This window comes from Parambassis ranga, chromosome 19 (genome assembly GCF_900634625.1).
Source record: "Parambassis ranga chromosome 19, fParRan2.1, whole genome shotgun sequence".
NCBI lineage: Eukaryota > Metazoa > Chordata > Actinopteri > Ambassidae > Parambassis > Parambassis ranga.
This window is the reverse complement of record NC_041039.1, coordinates 23,923,652-23,945,695: the sequence shown is the minus strand read 5'-3', so window position 1 is coordinate 23,945,695 and position 22,044 is coordinate 23,923,652. Positions and strand designations below refer to the sequence as shown.

The window sequence follows — 22,044 nt, the reverse complement described above, 5'->3', positions numbered from 1 at the left end:
AGCCCCAAAATTTCACAAGAGCAGGAATTTCTGAGATTAAAAAAACACAGCCGCTGAAATCTTGAATAAGTCAAAAGAATATGAGTGAAAACTCTGCTATCGCACGGGGCGAGGGGATAAGAGGGGGCGGGCTCGCTCAAGCCCGTTTTGTTTTTTTGGAGATAAAAGAGTGACACACGTGGAGCTGCAGCTTCGCACCGCCACTAACCGCCAGATAACAGGTGGACGAGTTGATTAAAGAACGACTCTGCTAATAACCACTAATAACTGCCAGAGGAGCAGGCAGCTGGATGCAGCTGCTGATCGCTGACGCATGCTGTCAATGAGCACTTCACTGACTCCTGACAGGCTGTCAGCAGTCTGCAGAGGGACTACTTCTTCAGAGGAAAGTAGTTCCAGGCAGATCTGACTGTGGACTTGCAGCAGAAGCTGTGTGTGTGTAAGAGAGAGAGAGAGAGAGCCGCCACTTCTAGTGAAGGTGTAAATCTTAATGCTGCTAGTCTACTAGTTCTGCAGCATTATTGATCGATTGATCCATGATTAATCAATCAACAAATATTTTTCCTTAAAATAAATGTCCTGAAACATTTACAGACTAACAACAGACAAATACAAAAGCTGAGAGAAAGGAGCTTCACAGTTTGCTGTGTGCAGACACAGATGGAGGCTGGTGGAGGCTGGTGGAGGCTGGTGGAGGCTGGTGGAGGCTGGTGGAGGCTGGCGGCAGGTTTGCATCTGACTGATGATCATCACACCACACTGTGTCTGACTGACTGTTTCCTGTGGCTCACGTCTCACCTTCGTTGTACAGCGACGTGTACGGCTGCGGGCTGGAGCTGTCGCCTTCCACAGAGTCATCTGGGTCCGAGGCCCCGCCCTCCTCCCCTGATAGGCTCAGGTTGTCAGTCTTGTTTTCCTCGCTGCCATCGAGATCTCCGGGGGAACCTGCAGAAGAAGAAGAAGAGGAAGAGGAGGGACGATGAAGAACTGGATCTGAGCTTTTTAACATGTCTGCTGCCTGTTGAGAAACATCTGATCATGACAGCACAAGGACACACACACACACACAGAGACACACACAGACACACACACACACACACACACAGAGACACACACAGACACACACAGACACACACGGACACACAGACACAGAGAGACACACACGGACACACAGACACACACACAGTGTGGGCAGCAGTGGAAAGACCGGAGCATTTTGATTATTTACATTTTTACAGTTTGTAAAGTCTACACCAGGAAGCTGCAGGTCAGACAGTGACTCTGAGTGTTGGTCATGTGACTGCTGCTCACATGAGACTCCATCATGGCGTCCTGCTGGTTGCTGAGGAGGACAGAGTGTTTGTTTTTTATAGAATCTTTTTATTGCTAAAAGTTCATTTGTGGAGGATTTGTCACTCCTGGTTCTAAGCGTGGTATTCTGTCTGATTGTCAGGTCGCGTTTAAATCTGAACGCACAGTGTGCGTCCATAAAGCAGCTGAGTGTTTAATTGTTCCCGTGGGCGTCCAGGCGGCGCGGCGCAGGCGAGGTGAGCGTTTAACAAGCTGCTGATGATTTTAAGAAGAAGAGGAGAAAAAAAACTAAACACAGTGATACGTTCTTTTTTTTTTTTTTGGTGGACTCCTTCAAATATCGGTTTGAGGAATTGGACACGCTGAACGGTCTAATCCAGAAGATTAATAGCAAGAAGCCAAGGGGGACCTTAAAGCCAAATTACAGTATACCTAAAATTGCAGCTAAAAGAGTGATTAGTGCGGGGCTGATCTGTATCAATTACAGTTTCATAATCCCTGCTGACCAGAGTAATTATACAGTACTTTTGATCTATTTTAGCCTGTTTGAAGATTACATCCAAAAAAAGGAGTCAGTTAATGTGGATTTAATGTGACTTTTTTAAAGGCTGCTCTGGAAGATGAGCAGCGAGCGCCTGTTTGTCTGCACCTCCACATCCTGGACGCCCCTCAGAGGACCCGGGCTAACCAGGCGTCCTTCATGGAGACCTGCAGGATGGAGAGCGAGCGCGCTGCTTCACACTGACACCCAGGATTCCTCCTCCTCCTCCCTCCGTGCAGACAGGTTGTAAATTAATTTTCAGTAGGTTGTGTCGAACGAACAGGGGGATTGTTTCGGAGCTAAAGCCGTGACTGGGGGGCGTATATATTTACAATGCTGGAACAAAAGGAGTCTATAATCTATACAAAGCACACAACAATACCCGTGAATAAAGAAGCTTGTAGAAAAAGGGAGAGGCAATTTTTCTAATTCTGTTAATTTCACTTCCAAAGCAATTAAAAGCAGGCAGAGATAATGCTGGGAAACAATCGCCGGCTGACAAAGTGTTTCTGTCTTTGTAAATGAAACATCTTTAGGCTAATTTCAACTTCCACGCCTGCATGGTTCACTCTAATTTCAGATAAAATGAACACAGCTAGATTTGGACCTTCATAAAAAAAGAAAAAAGATCGATCCTGTACACAATATTTTTAGAATTGTGTCGCCCCGGCTTTGCTAGATCTAATTTTCAGTATCTATAAGGACATTTTCATACAATTAATTTTCCTTTAATCATAATTGTACAAAGGGACTTCTCTGTATAAAATTCCAATTATATTTCCTGTTTAAAATGTAAGTTTGAATTATGATTTCTTTCCTCATTACGGCTCTGGTTTAATGAATCAATCGCTGCATCACTGCTTTCAGACATCAAATGGTGCGGAAAAGTTTGGGCTGCACTTTTATCCAAGGAGAAATATTCTGCCGCTCTGCGTCGGATAGTTGGCAGAAAGGATAGCAGGGCCTGTGTGATAAGTGCGCCACATTCTACTTCATTTAAAGTTAAAGCCTTTAATTGTTACAGCGTGATATCCAGGAAAATGGGACCGGAGGAAGAAAATAAAAAGAGGCACATGTGGAGGAGCTCCAGCAGAGGGACGAGCCGCAGCCTGGAGCTCACACTCATCCACAGCGACGCCACCAAACTTTCACTGAAACCTCCAAGTTCAGAACTGATGTGGTTTTTATGAATTTCTTTGTTTCTGCTTCTAATCCAAAACAAGAATCTGCTCCTCACAGAGTCCGGAGGCTCTGACAGGACGGAGAGGGTGAGATGGAGAGAGGCCAGAGATGACTGCAGTTCCACCAGTGACCACTAGAGGCTGGCCCCCATGGCGAGCCCATCCTCACACACCACCGTGTTAGAACTTTACAGATAAACACACAAAGGCCCCGTTCACACTGGAGGAAGTCAGTCCAGCTAAAGTAGGATTGAAACCAGATAGCCTTTAAGCTGGATACGTTTTTTCAAATCTGGCTACGTGTCCACACTCAGTCCGGCTTAATCCGGCTTGTTTGTTGTCCTCCACCAAGAGGTGGAGTGAAATCTATCCGGATGTATCCAGATACGGCCTGAATCCCGCTCTAGGGTTGATTTCCCAGTGTGAACGGGGTCTTACAGACTGCTATATGTCTACAAAGATGGAGCCATGAACCCGTCCTGACCGTGAAATAACTTCTCCTCCGTGGAACCACAAGGCATGATCAACAGAACACAGATCTCACTCATCCATGTTTGACGGGAAAACACAGCGAGCCGGTTACAAAGACAGAGTTACAGCATCGGACTGACACCAGGACGACAATGGAAACAGGCTGTGGACAAAAAGGATTTCAGTGATTATCAGTTGGTGACATCACTGCACAGAGACTGACTGACAGATGCACATCAACAACAAAACACGCTGTGGCGAGGGAAAGAGGGCGGAGCCACATGGAGAGGAGCTCCAGAGCAGAAGAATGTAGAAAAAGCTGTAGCTTCTTAATTTGGTTATTTTTGGTACATTTATTAATCAATCCTTTCACTAATGGATCGAGCACCCTGGAGTAACACAGCTCAGTCCAACACGTCACATCCCTGCAGTGCAGAGACGTTCTTCGTCCGGACACATGCATGACTCTGGATCAGGGACGGGATGCCAGAGGTCTGCCGGTCCGGCTCAGGCAGATGTGGAGCTCCAGAGCCGGCAGCTGTGTGTCTGAGCGCGGCAGAACAAAGTGCTGCAGCTGATGAAGGCGCCTCAGATACTGCTTTATTAACTCTCCGTCCACATCAAACCTGCAGCGAGCAGCGAGCTGATTAAACACAGAGACAACACACATCAAACCTGCATGCTCAACAAGCTGATTAAACAGACGCCAGCCTCGCCGCTCTCACGCTAATAACCCGCCGCACAAAAAACACATCAGACCTGAAAGCAGGAGAGGAGCTCTGTATCAGGAAATCACAGGCGTGTGAAGAGAAACATTAAAAGAGGATATTTAGAGAAAGAGTGGAGAGGAGGATGTGAGGCACCTGACACAGAGCCACGCACCGAGAGGAGCCACTTATTGATCAGAGTGAGCAGAATTACCACTGAGAAATACTTTTAATCAACTTTGCACTTCCCCCTCTTATCGCAGCTCCATGGCCACCGTCCCCGCCATCGACGCCGCCACGAGAGGAGGAAGCAGCCGCGCAGGCCGCCGCATCGACCCGATATATTCAGCCAGCTCCTCCTCACAGCTGGAGCAAAGCCGAGGATGATTTCCACTGATCTGGGATCCTATTGATCGCCACACAGCTCCACCTAATGTGGTGTGGATAAAGACTGTGTGTGTGTGTGTGTGTGAGGACACAGGTGACTGTGGAGTGGGTCAGTCTAAACTCCATCACAGCACCTCTAAAGGCCTGACTGACGCTCAGATGTTTTTTAATGCAGGAACTGTCGGGTGGATTCTCAGGAACCACCAGGCCTGTTCCCACCACAGGTCAGTTTCTACACAACGGGCCGCAAGAAGGAACCGCACCGTCTGAAGGAAGCAGCCCTGAGTCAACATCATCACGTCATCATTCGATCAAAAGGATCGATAGAATCAAAGATATAATATAGAAAACTGATTGACACCCGGTTTTTCACCAGCACCTAAACGCATCATGTATCTGAGTGTCTGTGCGCACTGAGACATGAAGAGGCTGCACACACAGCTCAGACATGTGGTGTCTGTGAGATACTATTTCACATACAAAATATATTTTCAACATTTGTGTGAATTATAACTAATCACATACTGATATAATAAATATGCACGATCAGATTATGATGATATAAAAACACACAAGTGGCAAAAAAATGGTGGCAGAAAAATAATCAGAGCTGAGGATGAAGAGCAGCTCCTCACCCTCAGCTCAGAGATGTGTTTACAGGAATGCAGCATGAACGCTCTTGTTTAATTTTAGTGGGATGGCATGAATTTATTATTGATTATAGGGAGGAGGAAGGATTTGTTTTGATGCACACGCTCGTCAGAAAATATGGAAGCAGTGGTGCCATGCCAATATTCAGATGAATATTGATCTGAATGATTACTGGCAGCGGTGGCTGATGGCCGCGGTGGTTTACTGCAGGACTAATTATAATGGCGGATGACACTTGAACGCAGCAGGACAGCAAACATCAAAGCAGTTAAATAAACAGTGCTTCCTCATCCTTCATCTCCAACCTGCAGTCTCTCTTTATATTCTCACTTCCTCCTCTCTTTCTGTCATTATCTCTCTGCCCCCACCCCCACCCCCACCCCCACCGCCTCCACCTCTTTCTTCTCCTCCTCCGTCCCCTTTCCATATCACTTGCACTCTCCCTCTCTCTCTCCATCACCTTCTCCCTCCCTCCCTCCCTCCCTCTCCATCCCTTTCTTTCTTTTTTCCGCGGTGACTGGGAGCGTCACTCTGTGCGGATAGCTGGGAGCCGTTGGCGGTTATCGGCTCCTGCAGACTCTCTCTGCCGGTCTGATCTGTCTCCTCTTCATTAAGCAAATACGCCGACGTGGAAATGAAAACATAATAGCTATTTGATTTCCAGCGAGATATTTTGCATATTGGTTCGGAGCTGATAGCGGAATTTCATCAAGTCGTTTTTTTTTTTTTTTTCTCTCTCCTTCTCCCGCCACCACCACCGCTGCCCCCCCGCCCCCTCCTCCACCTCCTCCTCCTCCTCCTCCATCCTCATGCTTTAAAAACTGAATTACTGAGCTGGGCCGGCTTTCAGCAAAGATTTCTTTACATTGCTGGGAAGAGGAAAAAAAGAGAAATCTAGTTCCCCAGGAAGACTACTTAACCGATTAAACATCCCCCCATTCCCATCTTTTTTCTCCTTCCTTCTTTTTGATAACAAGGAGGAAATTTTAAAGAATTCACAGTGCTTTAGGTTGACTATAGTAATCAGAGATAGGAGGGAGAAAATTAACTCCTTAATGAGCAGAGGCGTCTCTCTGATAAAGGTCCTGGGGAGACGGCGGGGTGGGACGGAGGCTTGACACCATGCCGGGCGAACAATTACACCCCCCCTTCCTCCTCTGAGGACGAGTGCAGGTGCACAGATAGCGCCACGGACACCCACAGAGCCGCGCCTCGGCGCCGGGCCCTGATGGATGGTGCGGTGGCGGGGTATCCTTCATGCCCCCCCAGAGAGAAAAAGTGCCCCAGCAGCCTGCTCGCAGCGGGACTATCTGATGGTCCGGAGCCTCTCAGGAGGACTATTCAGCGGCCAAATAAATCTCCTGCTGCTGCTTTCCATGTTGGAACACCGTGTTGCTTCAGACCTGATAGCGGCCCCGCCGTGTTACAGCCACTACTGTACACACACACAGACACACACACTGTGGAGCAGACATTTCTCATAAGGTTGAGGAAGGCGCTCTGTAAGCACCAAACCCTCATGTTTATGTGATAAACGTTATGATTTTTGTTCCTATAATTCTGTTTTAATTGTTGTGTGTTTTTTTGTTATTTCATATTTTTTTAATCTAATTTAAATCTCACTGCTGTTTCAGCTCCAGCATCATGCACATTGATTGATGGATTGATGAGCTGTACAGCTTCGGGTCAGGTTCTGGGTGGATGTGTTTGTAGTCAGTCCTTTAAAGTCTCACAGTGTGTGGATGACAGACACAGAGTGGGAGGCTCGGGTGGAGCCGAGGCCTCTTATGTTTCTTCTGATGGAACTGAAACAAACACCACCAGCTGCCTTTTCCAGCATTATTATCAATCCAGAGCGGTCAAACTTTATTGACCAAAGTCAGACGAGCAGGACTGGCAGCACATGATTCACACCTCAACCAATCAGATCAGAGAAACACAACACGCCACTGAGGACCTTTGAAAGCTAGCTAGCAGCGGTTAGCATGTGTGTAGAGGATTGTTGTGTCTTTGTGAGGTCCTTATGAACCTGACAGACAAAACAAAACTGACAGCACTTCCTCACAGGACTCTGATTGGTCCGAACCAAACCTGGTTCAACACGAGCTCAGAGCCTGGAGCCTGGAGGATGGAACATCACCAGAGCCCAGGACTATTTTCTGTGGCGGATGCACACAAACATTTTAAACAGTATTTTAGAATCTTCTGTTAGTGAGTCATTTTTTGTAACTTGTGATTTATTTAAAGGAGCCACAGGAACACATCCGAGATGCGATCTGAGCCTCCCGTCCGGCTCGTGTCATCTCTCTCTGAATCGTTGCTCAGCACTTTTCTCATGATGCTGCTGGACTGACATCAACACAATACACAGTCCGACTGATGCTGAGCTGGAAGATTTAGATCCACCTTTCACTTCCTGATGCGCCTCGTGCACTTCCTGTGCGACGCCTCGTGATGGGCTGCCTGTCCTCCCTCTGGTATTTTGTTTCTCCTCTGGCAGCACTTCAGACGCTCTCACCCTGACAGACTGTTTCATTTTCCTCAAGGACGCCTCACTCCCACGTACATCACAGAGGGAGAGAGTTCCTCTGAGAAGCTAATGAAAAGTGAGCATGTGTGCGTTATGATAAGACTGAGAGACGGCGAGCACACGTTCCTACAGACCAACCAGACGGAGGAACATCCAGTTTGATCAAACTTTTCTGTTTCTGAGACGCACATCTGTCCAGGAATTCGACAGCACCCGTAGCAAAGGACGTCACAGCGACGCCTCTGACAGCATGACAGCCCTCTGTTACCATGGCGCCGCAGAGACGCTTCTGATCCAGAGTTATCCTGCCGCACATGTAACACCGACACACATGAAAGCTACAGACACATCATGACAGACTGTGTGGTCTCATGTCTGTGATGTCTGTGGATCCTTGTTGTGCTAATTACATGGAGCTCCATCTTTAAATGTCACTCACACCTTTAATTAGATTTAGATTTACACATTACTGAAGTCATGGCCGCCATGGCTGGTGCAGACTGTGCGCTTCCTGCCTTCTCCTCACCTCTCAGAGTCCATGTTTGTATGACCCTTTCAGACAAAAGAAGCCTGGATCAAAGCTCTGCTTCAGTCTGCCGACATGGCAGCGCTGCAGGAACCTCCTCACTGATGAGAATATTTCCTCCAACATGCTTTGAAGTGTTGTTTCTGACAATCATTGATTGATCGGTTTAGAAAATGGTTTCAGTCGGATTCAAGGCCAGAAAACGTCTCAGTTGCTTCTGACACCAAATATTCTGTCTTTTAATGATAACAGGCAGAGGAGAGAAGGGAGGAAAACAGGTGGTGTTTGAGGAGGAGGAGGAGGAGGAGGAGTCAGATAGAGAGCAGTTACCCCGCAGCCGAGCTGAGACCCTGGACTATTGAAGCCAGGCACGCAGACGAGAAAGCCAGCCGATAAGCCCAGCTGATAAAAGATAGAAAATAGCAGCAGATTTGAACTTTCCCACCGTCCTAAGATCCACAGAGGGAGGAGGGGCCGATTCAACTACTCATTGAATCCCCTCCTATCTACATGCAACCCTCCCCTCTCTCCCCCATTTACCTCCCCCCTCCCTGACCAGCAGCCAGCCGAGCAGGCGGCGAGGCCGGAGCGGGAATACAGCACAGCAGGGTTCCCACTGCACAACAATTCCACCATTCTTCCACAAAACGTAGTGATAATCTACCACAACGGGTGGGAACCAACACAACACACCACAACACACACAGACACACAACACACAGACACAGACACAACACACACACAGACACACAGCACACAGACACAGACACAACACACACACAGACACACAACACACAGACACAGTGGAATTTAAGAGTAAGGCCAAAAGGTCTCCTACAGGGGAGGTCAGAGCATGCAAACTGCACACACACAGACACACACACAGACACACACAGGTCTCTGAAGCCTACCCCTCACTGCTTCACCCTCAAATCGTATCAGAGACAGTGTTTCAGTCCATATCTCTGCTCCTCTGATAGAAACACAGCCTTCAGAAAGTGGTGAGAATTTACACACTCACACACAGGTGTGTGAATTAATAAACCCTGCAGGCTGGTCTCTCTGCTCCTCTGTCAGCCTCTGATCTTCATGTCAGTGCTGCAGCTGGTTGTCTTCAGGACAGCGCATGTCCAGAGCCGAACAGAACACGCGCCCCGAACCAAAACACGTGTACCGAACGGTTCGGATTTTTTTCCTGAACCGTCCCACCCCTAGTGTGTCTGTGTGTGTCTGTGTGTGTCTGTGTGTGTTACATTAGGCCTGATTGCAATCCTTACTCCTTGATCTCGACCCTGAATAAAGACGGGAGGCAGATGAGAGATAAGGATGGTATGCAGGAGCAGAGAGAGAGAGAGAGACTCCCTCCAGTGTGGCCCTCCCTCGCTCGCCCTCACTGTCTGAGCATCTCTGACATGAAGCAGCTCTCAGTCACATGACGCTTCACCTGAATTCCCCCTCTGGGATCAATAAAGTATCAATAAAGTATCCATCTACCTTTCAGTCTGATCAGTTCGTAGTTTCTGTTCACGTTTCCTCACTGTGCACTCCGACCAGTTTCACTCATCGGTTGTCTTATTTTTCCCTTTTCACTGACCCTGAAACTACACCGCAACAAAGCAGCTGCACACACACACACACACACACACACACACACACAGACTAAACACACTGAGTGAGGAGGAAAATAGCTCTGACACAGACAACAGCAACAAGAACTTCCCTGGGGGGGAGAGAGTGTGTGTGTGTGTGTGTGTGTGTGTGTTCATGCCATCTGATCTGACTCATCATGGATCTGTATGATTAAATATGAAACATTTTGAGTGATATATCTACATAAAAACTGATCAGTTCAGTTACACCATCACCGCTAACAGTCGGCGTGTTTCTCTGATTTTTTTTCTGCGAGACCTTGTCTTTCCTCCATTTTCTGAAGATCTAACTAAAACATCTTAGCATGAACAACTCTGTCAAACAAACAAGATTCTGTTAAAAACTAAAAGTCCTGCCCTCCTCAGCAACAAATGGGACACCATGATGGACTCACGTGTGAGCATGTCTGAACTCTCTCTGCTTGTAGACATGATGCTGCTGTTGGACACACACACACTGATCATGTGACAGGAAAGGAACCTGCTCAGAGTTCAGACAGGAGACACAAACACGTCCTCCTGTCTGCTCCTCTGAGGTGAGTCCCGTCCTGATCCCCCTGTCCTGATCTTGACGAGTTCATGATGCACACTTTGTGCTTCAGGTCTGATGAGGCATACGAACAGTAAAGAGGAGCCAAGTGATATCAATATGCCAGAGATCCTCACAGCCGAGTCCTGCTGTGATCTGCCCACAGTACATCTGCTGAGAAGAGGAAGTTTCTACCAGGAAACCCTCTCTGAGAAATACCACGAGAGAGAGGGGGGGTAACAGGGCAGAGAAATGATAAAGATAAAGAGACAGACAAGAAAAAACAACAGAGATGGAGAGATGAGGAGGAGGGGGGGGTGCACGCCACTCACAGCGTGGCTTTGCATCCGTTATCTCTGCGTCCTGTCACAGGGCTTAAAATAAAAATAAAAATAAAGTGAGATGGTGGCAGCAGTGTTGGTGCGATAGCCCCGTGGAGCATGGAGAGGGGATGTAAAGGAGATAACTGGTTAAATATAACTCGCTGCACGGCTGGCAGCGCCAAAGAAAGGGGGTATTTTCAAGAGGCAGGGCATCAGTGGAGCCCTCACTGCCCAGATAACATCCGAGTTAAGAGTGTGTGTGTGCGCAAAAGACATATCCATAATTACTCCACTGATCGAACACACACACACACGCATCTGTGGATCTACACACACTGATGGACGAGAAAACACACACACACACTTACACACACAGAGAGAAGGAGCAGAGCCAAGAAAGGATGCTCACATCTATGTATCTCTGTGCCTCACCAAAGGAAGTATCAGCGACCCCCTCACACACACACACACACACACACACACACACACACACAGCAGCCTGCAACGCAAAAGTCACAACGGGATTTCTGATGGGAAAAATGTGCTTTCTTCAGATGATGGTCAGATAGAGGGGAGTACAGCCAAATGTCAGAGATGATAAATGGAAGGGTGCAGAGACAAGATCACACACAAAACACACAACACAAGCAGGCAGACACACACAGACACTCACGCCGACACACGCTCAACACACACACTCAGACTGTAACTGTCACTTCATGTTCGAAGAAAAACCCACACACCTGAAGCTGGAATTCAGCTGAATTATTCTCATTATTCCATCATTTAACTCTCAGATTAACAAGCATCAGAACATGTTTTCTTCCCGGCAGAATAAAGAAGCAGCAAATCCACACACACAGAGGCCGAACGGCTGAAGCTCGTATCAGGTTTTTGTTGTTGCACTAATTACTTCACCACTAATTGCAGTTTTAAAATTCTCCATCAAGAGTTCACTTCACTAATAATCCTCTCCACAAACTAACTTTTAACTTTGACATGTAAAAACCAGCCTGTAAACAAAGGATTACTGTTTCTGTGATGCTAACAGTAAGAAACTTCTTCTGGAGCCACAGACATGAGAACGTGCTGCTTTCTGTGTCTCAGCAGAAACACTGATAATGATTAATCCCAAAAAATAATCCCAATGTGCTGATGATGAACGATGACGACCGCTGCAGCCACATGAAGTCAGATGCAGGTTGCTAGGCGACGTGATAAACAGGAAGGCCTCATGCTAACCCACCTCTCCTAAATACCGTGTGCCTGTACATGATAAGATAAGATAAGATAAGATAAGATAAGATAAGATAAAACTTTATTAATCCCGAAGGAAATTCTTGTGCCAGAGGTATTAAGTTACATTAAATGCAGTTAAGTACAGAGTATAAGAGTATAAGTGTCACTATAATCCAAAAAGAGTACAGTACGCGGTATGAGCACAATATATGATACATGGATACAATATGGAGATGTAAGGTGCTAAGTAAACACAATATAGGAATGACAGTGATGCCTGACATGATTATCTAGCGCTTCTCCCTACAGAAAGGGGAGGAGTTATACAGTCTGATGGCCACTGGCAGGAAGGACCTCCTGTGGCGTTCTGTGCTGCTCCTCGGTAGTCTCAGTCTACCACTGAATGTGCTCCTGTAGGACAGCAGTGTGTCGTACAGGGGGTGAGACGTGTTGTTACGAATACTGAGGAGTTTCCTCAGTATCCTCCTCTCCGTCACCTCCACCACAGACTCCAGCTCCACTCCCAGCACCGAGCCAGCCTTCCTAATGAGCTTGTTGAGTCTGTTGGTGTCGGCCGTCTTCATCCTGCTGCCCCAGCACACTACAGCGTAGAAGATGACGCTGGAGACCACCGAGTGGTAAAACATCTGCAGCATGGTCTGGCAGACGTTAAAGGACCTGAGTCTCCTCAGTAGATACAGGCGACTCTGTCCCTTCCTGTATATTGCCTCTGCGTTTGTGGACCAGTCCAGTTTGTGGTCAATGTGGACACCCAGGTATTTGTAGCTGTCCACAATGTCCACGTTGGACATTGATGATGAGAGCAGCCATGACTTCCAGCATCCTTGGATGCAGTAAGTACTTCCTCCCTCCTGTTGGCTGCCTGCAGGCTCGGTGCCTTGCTCAGAGGCACTCCTGCAGTCGGTGGTAGATCCGCCATAATCAACTCATGGTGGACTGAACTATCTGCTGCCGGGTGACACCTGTGATAGCATCACGTCTTGTCTTCCTCAGCCTGGTGTGACCTTGCCCTGTCTGGTCTGGTGTCTTAGCCTGTGTGTGTGTGTGTGTGTGGATGACTTCAGAGATAATTTTAATATCAGGCCGGTGTGGATTGCTGATAATGTTTTAAGGCAGGGCCCGGTGGACCGAGCGCTGGTAGTACCTATCTGTAATTAGTAACCATTCCCTATCACTGATAAGATAAACTATGCCTGACCTTTTTCCATTTGGTCACCATGGCAACCCAAACCCCCACCCTAGCACCGCCCGTCCTCCCCTCCGTATTATTTTAGTGATTAAACAGCAAATAGCACAGAAGATGTCAGGAGATGATAAGAGCATGATTAATAATAGCCCTCTCCACACGGCCCTGAGGTGTGTGTGTGTGTGTGTGTTTGGAGGAGGGGCCCATCAGTGTCAAACAGTCATTGTATAAAAGGCTCGGCTTGGCTTTTTGTGGTGAATAATGGAAATTTAAGATGAGCTGAAAGTGAAATAAAAGCGTGGGGATGAGAGCGATAGGCGTCGCCTTCTCCCACACCCACTCAGCTCCTGCCCGCCGTGGCCCTCACGTTCTGAGGGTCCGTGCTCTGGAAGCTCTCTGTCGGCTGATGAATAATGAATGCTGGATTCCACGGTGTGGTTTCAGAGAGCCTCCATCAGAGAGGGCTGGAGTGGAGCGGCTGATGAGAGTCAAACTTCCCTCAGTGGAAAAGAATCGCACAGCCAGAGTGGAGATAGTGGCAGATACACTCAGGTGTGAACATTATGAAACTCTTCCTACCAAATATCACCGTACACACTGATCTGGATTAACTGATAACAACTCTAAAGGCTAAAATGTGAAATTTAGCTCTCACACACTTTTTTTTATTTATATATAAATTGTTTTTAAGCTGAGCCGCTGCTCTGAAACATCCTGCTGACACAACTCAACACAAACTGAAAAGGTTTCAGCTAATGTAGCCTTGAGCTAATAGGACTGTCATCAACCTGGAGGCAACACTGGACAAGCTGATACCAATAAATGCTAACTAGCTTAGCTTAGCTTAGCTTAGCTTAGCTTAGCTTAGCTTAGCGAGTATCCCACAGCCTCTGCAGTTGATCAATGCATGTCACATAGTGCAGCTTCCTTTACAACATGCATGTGCAATTGCGCATATTTTTACAAGCACTCCCTCAATAATCAGCCTTTAGCCTTTTTTAGCTTTTAGTCCAGGGGTGGGCAATTATTTTTTGCGAGGCCCACATAGACCTCCATAAGAAAAGCAAAGGGCCACATTTTTTGATAAACAGTAATATAAATTGGAGCCCACTGGCACAGTGTCTACCTTTATAAATATGCTCCTGTTACATTTTCATCATTGTAAGAATCTTTTGCTGTCATTTACTGGTTCCTCCTCTGTCCTCTCTGTGTGTGTCCATGTCCACTCTGAGTGTGTGCTGGTTGTATGTTGAAACACACACACACAGTGCAGAGCAGCACAGATGATGCAAAGATATTTTTACAGAAGAAAACCATTAGAGTTAAAGTCAAAGTTAAAGTAGCAAATCCCAGAGTTCTGAAAGTCGGGCAAGATCTGTGCTTTTTAAGAGCAGATGACGATGAAATATGTCGACTGCAGCACCATAGAGTTTCTGTGTGCTTTACCGTACATTTCATAGTCGCGCAGCATTTTTAAAGTGTACACAGCGCGACAATGTCTCTCGGAGTAGATGGGATGACGCAGTACAGCAGCGTGGAAGAGACAAGGAGGGTTGGAAAGACGTTACCGGTAATGCCGTGCTCAACAGCTTTTGCTGCCTTGAAGACGCAAGTGGGCCGGGTGTGGCCCGCGGGCCGTACTTTGCCCAGGTCTGTTTTGGTCCATCTGTTTTGGTCGAACTGCTTTTCTCCTCATGTTTAGCATTTAGCAGCATCCAGAACGAGGAGCTAACAGCCGTGTTTTTAATGCTGCTGACAGTCCTGGATGGACGACATCAGGATGTGTAGCTCAGACAAAGAGAACAGTGACAGTGTTCCTGCTCACACAGGATGTATAATAAAACACGATCAAACCGCCCCTCTCAGACTGAGCTAAACTTTAACGTCAGGTAGCCGGGCCGGGTTAATGATCACCTGTTGTGGCGCAGCTCTCCGCTGCAGCCCGGCCTCCTCCACTCCTTGGAAGCTGCTCTGTATCTGCCTCCATTTGCATGCAGGGAAACAGCGAGTAGGTATGCAAAGTGAGGACAGTTGACTGAAAGGTCAGTGTGGGTTTACTGAGGACGGGCAGCCAAAAAAGTGAAGCTGAACCTGGCCGGCTGTTATCAGGCAGATCCCTCCACTGATACTGACTGGAGGGGGGGGGGGGGGATCTCCCTTCTACCTCCACACGGGATTACAGAGCTGCAGGATGTTCTCGTGCAACCATGGTCACCAGTGTAACAGCCACTGTACTTCTACCAGATTAAAACACAGCAGGTGTTTTAAGCACTAGTGAAAAGTGGCCGCTCCACATACTGGAGATAACTACTAGTATTTACAGCCTCTGGCTTTTTATTTGAACACACTGCAGGTCAGACAGAGACTCTCTGAGTGTTGGTCATGTGACTGCTGCTCACATGTGACTCCATCATGGCTTCCTGCTGGCTGCTGAGAAGGACAGGACTTTTAGATTTTACTGAGTCTAGTTAATATGATCAGATGAACACATGGTGCATTCAAGTACCATCTGAAAGCAGTGGTACATGTCTCCAGTGTCTGTAGTTCCTTGTTCCATGTGATGAACACAGTGCTGGACTGATGAGAGGTCAGACTCTGCATGGAGCTGGTGTCACGCTGCAGCTGTGTTTCTATAATGAGCCTCAGTCATGATGCCGGTGCTCTGGCTCAGTGAGCTAACTAGTTAGCTGCTGTCTGCTAACACAGGTCCATCCATGAATGTGTGATGAACATGAATCATCACATGAATCTACAGCAGGAACACTGACACAGTAAACATGCTGAATGCCTGTTTGTTATCAGCAGCCTCTCTGTTCACTTGATGCCCACAGCCTGCCTCATGACACACAGACCTGTCCACAGCTGCTTCTGGACTCAACATGGACATTAACTACACATGCTCCATTTTACTTTGATTATTTTAACCTGTTCACATCCTTTGCAGTGGAAAACAATCATATATATTCAGTGTGTGAGTACTTTTACTTTTAATACATTAAGTACATTTAAAAGTACTTAAGACTTTTACTTAAGTAGGATTGTTGATGGAGCGCTTCTACTTTTACTCAAGTATATATTTTGAGGGGTATTTGTACTTTTACTTAAGTACCCAGTTTCAGTACTTCCTCCACCACGGTCTGAAAGTTCAAAGTTCTGGTCTCTGGTGCTGTTTTTTTGCACCCACTCACTAAGGTCCTGTAATCAATTAATGATATGGATTAAAAATATGAATACATTTAATGCTCATTATGACACATTGTTGACTAATTAATAATAATAGTATTTGTTAAGCTGTAGTTATGAGAGTGATGTCCCTAAAGATCAGAGTTATATCAAATATTAATATAATTAAATATATATAATTAAAATGTAAAAATCATTAACTCCGTAAAGCCCTGCTGACACCAACAGGTCATTGATGCTTGAAGATTTTTTCTCCATGATGGTTTCCTCATTCTTCTGGATTAGGACAGCCTCTGTTCTGATATTGGTTCTCGCAGGCGTCTGAGCTCCAGAATAAGGATGGTGCTCCCAACACTGCAGTCATTGGGGTGGGGGGGGGTCAGAGGAATGCGCCTGCCCTGGCGGATTTAGCCAATCAGATGAGTGTCAGCCATCCAGAGATATTTTAGAGATAATAAGCATTCTGGGATATCTCTGGAAAATTCCTGCCCCTTACAGTGGAGCAGATAATGGATGCCATACAGCGCTGAGTGATGTGGACGGATCAGATTCTCACACACACACGGGTTTATACATACTGCTGCTGGAATAAGCACTTCCCAGCAGTACTTTGATGGCTGCACACACACACACACACACAGGGACACGGTATGTCCGCATGATTGCTTGAGTAAGCGAATTAGCCTCAGCGATGGCTGAGGAGGCAATAAGTTGGCAGAAAAGAGGGATAATCTTTTATCTTTCACCCTCCCAAATGATTTCTTAAAGTCTGTATCACTTCCCTGACAGTTGACGTTCCACTTTTTCCTCTTTCATTATTTATTTATCTATTTTTGCTTTGTGTGAATTCAGCTAAAATACTTCTAAAGCGCTTAATGGCCCTATCGCCGCCTCAGATCTGCTGCCACATGCCGCCTTCTCCACATTTCTCTGAGATATTCTCCGGCCCAGCCCCCGAAGAGCCGCCACTTTATCACGCCGTCTTGACGAGAATGACACGGCCAATTATTGACAAATTATTCCTTCATAGAATGACAGTAAGACAAGGAGAGAGTGGGGGGGGGGGGGTGTAACCCACCCCGTCGCCCCCTTACCAGGCCCGAGGAGACAGGCGTCTATCTATCAGATTCTATTAAGAGCTCGGCACTTTGGCGAACAAAGCTGCCCGCGCCCCGCCACGCATTAACTGCTATTATACGCTCATGAACTTTGTCACAATCACAATTCTTCCCCACGTTCTCTCTGCGCACATTTTTAGTCGTCTTTTGTGTGCTGAGGAACTGAGACGCACTGTGTGTGTGTGTGTGTGTGAGCCTGGATAGAACAGCTGACGGTGTAAATACAGAGAGGACAGCATCACTAACACACTAACATGTAAAGAGGAAGACTTTTATTAATCCACCATCAGCTGTCATTTATCCCCACAGGCTGATCTCGGGCTGTTCTCAATTTTTACCTCTTCATAGAATTTAACTGATCCATTCAGCCCAGCACAGTTTCATAAAAAGTGGATTCATCAGAACAGAACAGTCTGTACCAGGCTATAAACATGCTTACACTAAGTTTTAACATGAAGGTCTATGAGGACTGACTCACTTTGGGAGCCAGCCTCTAGAGGCTGCAGGGTGAAGTGCAGTTTTTAACCCTTTGCATGGCCTTCATGTCCATGCCTGAGCCCCAGAGGCTGCTGCTTGATAACAGGCCTCATTAGAAAGCTCTGATCCTGCTCCTCCTCCTCATGTGTTTCATATCTTTGCAGTAAACAGTTCCTGTGTGACCTCACAGCGCTGAGGAGATGGACGCTCATGATATCATGTGACACATGTTTATCAACTCATATCTCACACAGACAAACAGCAGGGACTGTCAGAAAGGTCATTGTGTGTATTTTTTGTAGATATCTGCAGTGCTGTGATGAAGATGTTCAGCAGAGAAGGCGAGGGGTCCGAACAGCCTCTGTGTTCCTGCTGTTCCCACTGCAGCACAGACTTAAACCTTCAGTTTAAAGTGAAGCAGTTCACCTGCACCACTAATCATTAGTGGACTAACTAGCTGATGTGTTATCAGTCATTTCTGGTGCAGCCTTTGTGATCCGCCTGTCTTATCAGCGCCATCCTAATCGGGGGGACTTTGAGGCCTGACAGTCTGATGGCTGCCAGATATAGACGCCATCGATGTGTTCAAGGGGACGGATGGAGCGCGGAGTTGGCGGCCGACGAGAACTTTGATACCGACGCAGCCGCCAGCAGTTTGGTTTTATTTGGAGCTGAAAGCTGGCGACGGGTTTAAGGGGAAGGTCGGAGGTGACAGCGAAAGGTCAAATAAGAGGAAAAACACAGGACACTGATCCCTCCTCCCCCGCCCTCCGCCCCTACCTCCCTTTATTTTTCTCCACTTTCCACCTCCTCTCTCCTCTCCCCCCTCCCCATCGCTCCACTTTGCCAAGACCACATTGCTGGTAACGAGGGTGTAGTTTCTTAACATTCATCATCGCTGAACTCTGAAACTTTATCAGCTCCGGAGAGCGGCGCCACAGCCCGGGCCCCGGCTTTCTCAGCTCTCAGATAGGACCGATAACGCGCTGATAGATTACAGCAGATTGTTTTACTTCAGGGGACACTGCTGCTGCTGCTGCTGCTGCTAATACTAATACACAGACAAGAGGACTCAGTGGGGAGGGTGGGGACGGGGGGACAGAAGTACAAAGAGGTGAGGATGTCCAATGTGTCCTTACCCCCCCCCGCTGCCACCAGAGGCTCTGAAATCTGTGACTTTACTTAAAAAGATCAACAAATAACCTGCTGAAGTGTGTGTGTGTGTGTGTGTGACAGAGTGGTTAGACTCACACACACTTATAGGGGTAACCTGAGCACAGGGGGAGGTGGGGGGGGCTCAGCAGGTGACCTCCGCTTTAAAAACAGATCAAGTGTGAAACACAAGGAGCACTTTCTGTGGCTCTGACAGACAGGCAGCGCTTCATAAAAGCTGATGCTAATCTGAGCTCAGAAAATCTCACGTTAGAAAATATAACCTCATAAAGCATCTTTCCACTGACATTAAATTAACGGTTTATCCTTCTTTGTTTCGTTTCATTAATCTTCCCGCAGCGCGCGCTCTCCTTTCAGTTATGGATTTTTCTACAGGTGTACTCCATCATGATAAAAAAGATCCATTATTGTATTAAATTACTGTAAAATATCACACATGCAGATGAGCATTCATGCCTGTTAGAGCAAACAGACCGGGTGAGACGTGGAGGTAACGTTTAGGGACGACCAACAGCCACAGATGAGCGCACCATGGTCACCATCAGAGGCCACATGCAGGGCTTCATTGGTCTTCTTGCCATTTTTTCTGAACTTCAGTTAGTCTGTGAGCCTCCATCTCTCTGTTCAGTGATGTAAGGCGCACACACTCAGGATTGGGCAGCAGTCCAGTGTACTCACTGGTGTATGGTGCTCTTTGCTGGGCTGCCTTTAGCAATTTCCTAATAAAGGTTTCTTAATTTCTTAATTACTGTGACTCTCTCATCAAACCCTGCTGCTGCCAGGTTTGGAATGCATGTGTCCATCACCGACAAAAGACAGCAGGACTCGTCTGAAAATCAAACCTGAGCTAAAATACTTCAATCATAAGCAGCCAGCAGGACGCCATGATGGAGTCACATGTGAGCAGCAGTCACATGACCAACACTCAGAGAGTCTCTGTCTGACCTGCAGCTGATTTCTGTCTGAATACACACACACTCTGCCTGCTGTCTGACTGCAGACAGGATGGAGCTGACCAATCAGAGCACACTGACTGATCATGTGACAAAGCCACAGGAACCTTAAAAATAAAACATAATACACAATTCATTTTCCTAAAAAAGAAAATAAGCACAGGGGCAGCATGCACACAGACACACGTACACACAGACACACACACAGACACACACACAGTCAGCTGGGATTTCTGAGCTATTGTATTAAGCGCAGCAGCAATTAGGAATTCAGATGTAAAGTGGGGTCAAGCTGCTGACCTGCCTGTCTTCGTGTCTTCTGTCGGGACGGCTAATGTGCCACAAAGCGGCCAATCACAGCGTCACAGCGCTCTTTTCCCGCCGCCGCTGTTGACAGCCAGGTTTCGGCCTGTGCTGGAAACTCAAACCTGTCTGCTGCCGGTGTGCGCTTGTCTATTAGCAACAGATTGAGCTTATCTGGGCCTACCAGGACGTCTGTGTGTGTGTTGGTGACATAAATAGTTAAATGGGTCTAATCTGCTAATAGCAAGCAAGAAATTATCAACGCACAGCGTGCACACGAACCTTAAAACACAAGTAACATTCAGAAAAAACTGGTCTTAATTTGGGCATCGACATGTTATCAGGCATGAATAATCCACACGGTAATTTCTTTCTTTCTCCCTTTTTGTTCCTGGCATTTTGGTGGAGCGAGATAAGGGCTAAAAAACAACAGAAGGGCTCACAGAGTGAAAAAAGACAGATAGATAACATTGATATCAACTCCTACACCACACAGTCATTCTCTTATCGGGGCTTTTTATCACCACGTTTTTTCTTCTATTTTCTTTCTTTCTCTCTCAGCCCTCCACTCCCTGCTCACACAAAAAGCAGAGCTGCCCTTAAAAAGTAAAGGCAGCTCCTGCTATCAAATTAACCTTTATGCTGATTTTCTGCATCCTCATTCTAGTTTTAAGTGTTTAAAAAAAAATCAAGTGGTCACTATAAGCAAATCTGACGGCAGGCCGGAGGAGAAAACGTGTTCAGATAAGTGATGTGGTGCGGTGGGGGCGGAGCTGCTTATTAGCAGACACAGAGAGGAAGATTGGTAGGTAAGAGTTACACACACACACAGAGTCAAACACAGACACACAAACAGACACACAATCTGGTTCCAGCCTACACTGCAGCCATATTTCTGAGAAGAGGAAAAACTATTTCGCACACAGACTTATCGTAGCTCTGTGTCAGACAGAAAAGCCTCTCCGGCTCTAATCTATCAAGGTCAGCCAGTGTGGCCCAGCAAACAGCGAGCTGTTCCATCCCGCTGCTTCCTGCTGGAGAACACAACACACACGGCCGGCTGTGTGACGGGCAGATCGCAGCGCTCATGATGGGAGGTATCAACACCAATCACCTGCAGACACGGCCTCACATTGAGTTTGTTTCATGTAATCAATCATTTAATCAAACGATGGACAGAATGAAGTCTTACAACACACTTTTTAACCATCCTGCAGTGAGCCAGTGATAACGATGCTTCTATAATGTTTAGTCCACTATTTGATTCTTTCATATTGATTAATATGAAAGGTGATCGATTAAATACTTACAGTGAATAAAAGGACCACAAACAGCAGCAGAAACAGCCGAACAGATGCACGAAGTAACATTCACATTTCTAAAGGATTTCTATATAGCGTCTGAACCTCCTGTCCCACAGGGGGAGCTCTGCAGACAGTCCAGAGTGAATGGCTCCCAAAAAGGAGCAAAAAAAGAGACACAGCTCCCATTTTTAAATTTTTTCTGATCAATAAACATCTCGTTCTATTCCCATCAGTGATGTCACTTCACAGCATCCTCCATTCCGATTGGACACATACACCAG

General features: G+C 46.8%; 1 protein-coding gene across 2 annotated transcripts in view; it reads right to left on the bottom strand.

Moving 5' to 3' along the window:
* The window catches only part of zfpm1 (zinc finger protein, FOG family member 1), a 74,093-nt gene that overhangs the window by 41,804 nt on the left and 10,245 nt on the right, over positions 1-22,044 (bottom strand). For both annotated transcript variants that reach the window (XR_003672212.1, XM_028430500.1), the window contains exon 2: positions 799-945. Coding sequence is in view for 1 of the 2 variants with exons in the window: in XM_028430500.1 (XP_028286301.1) it covers positions 799-945 (147 nt within the window). In the remaining variant the exon portion in view is untranslated. The remainder of the gene's footprint in view (positions 1-798; positions 946-22,044) is intronic.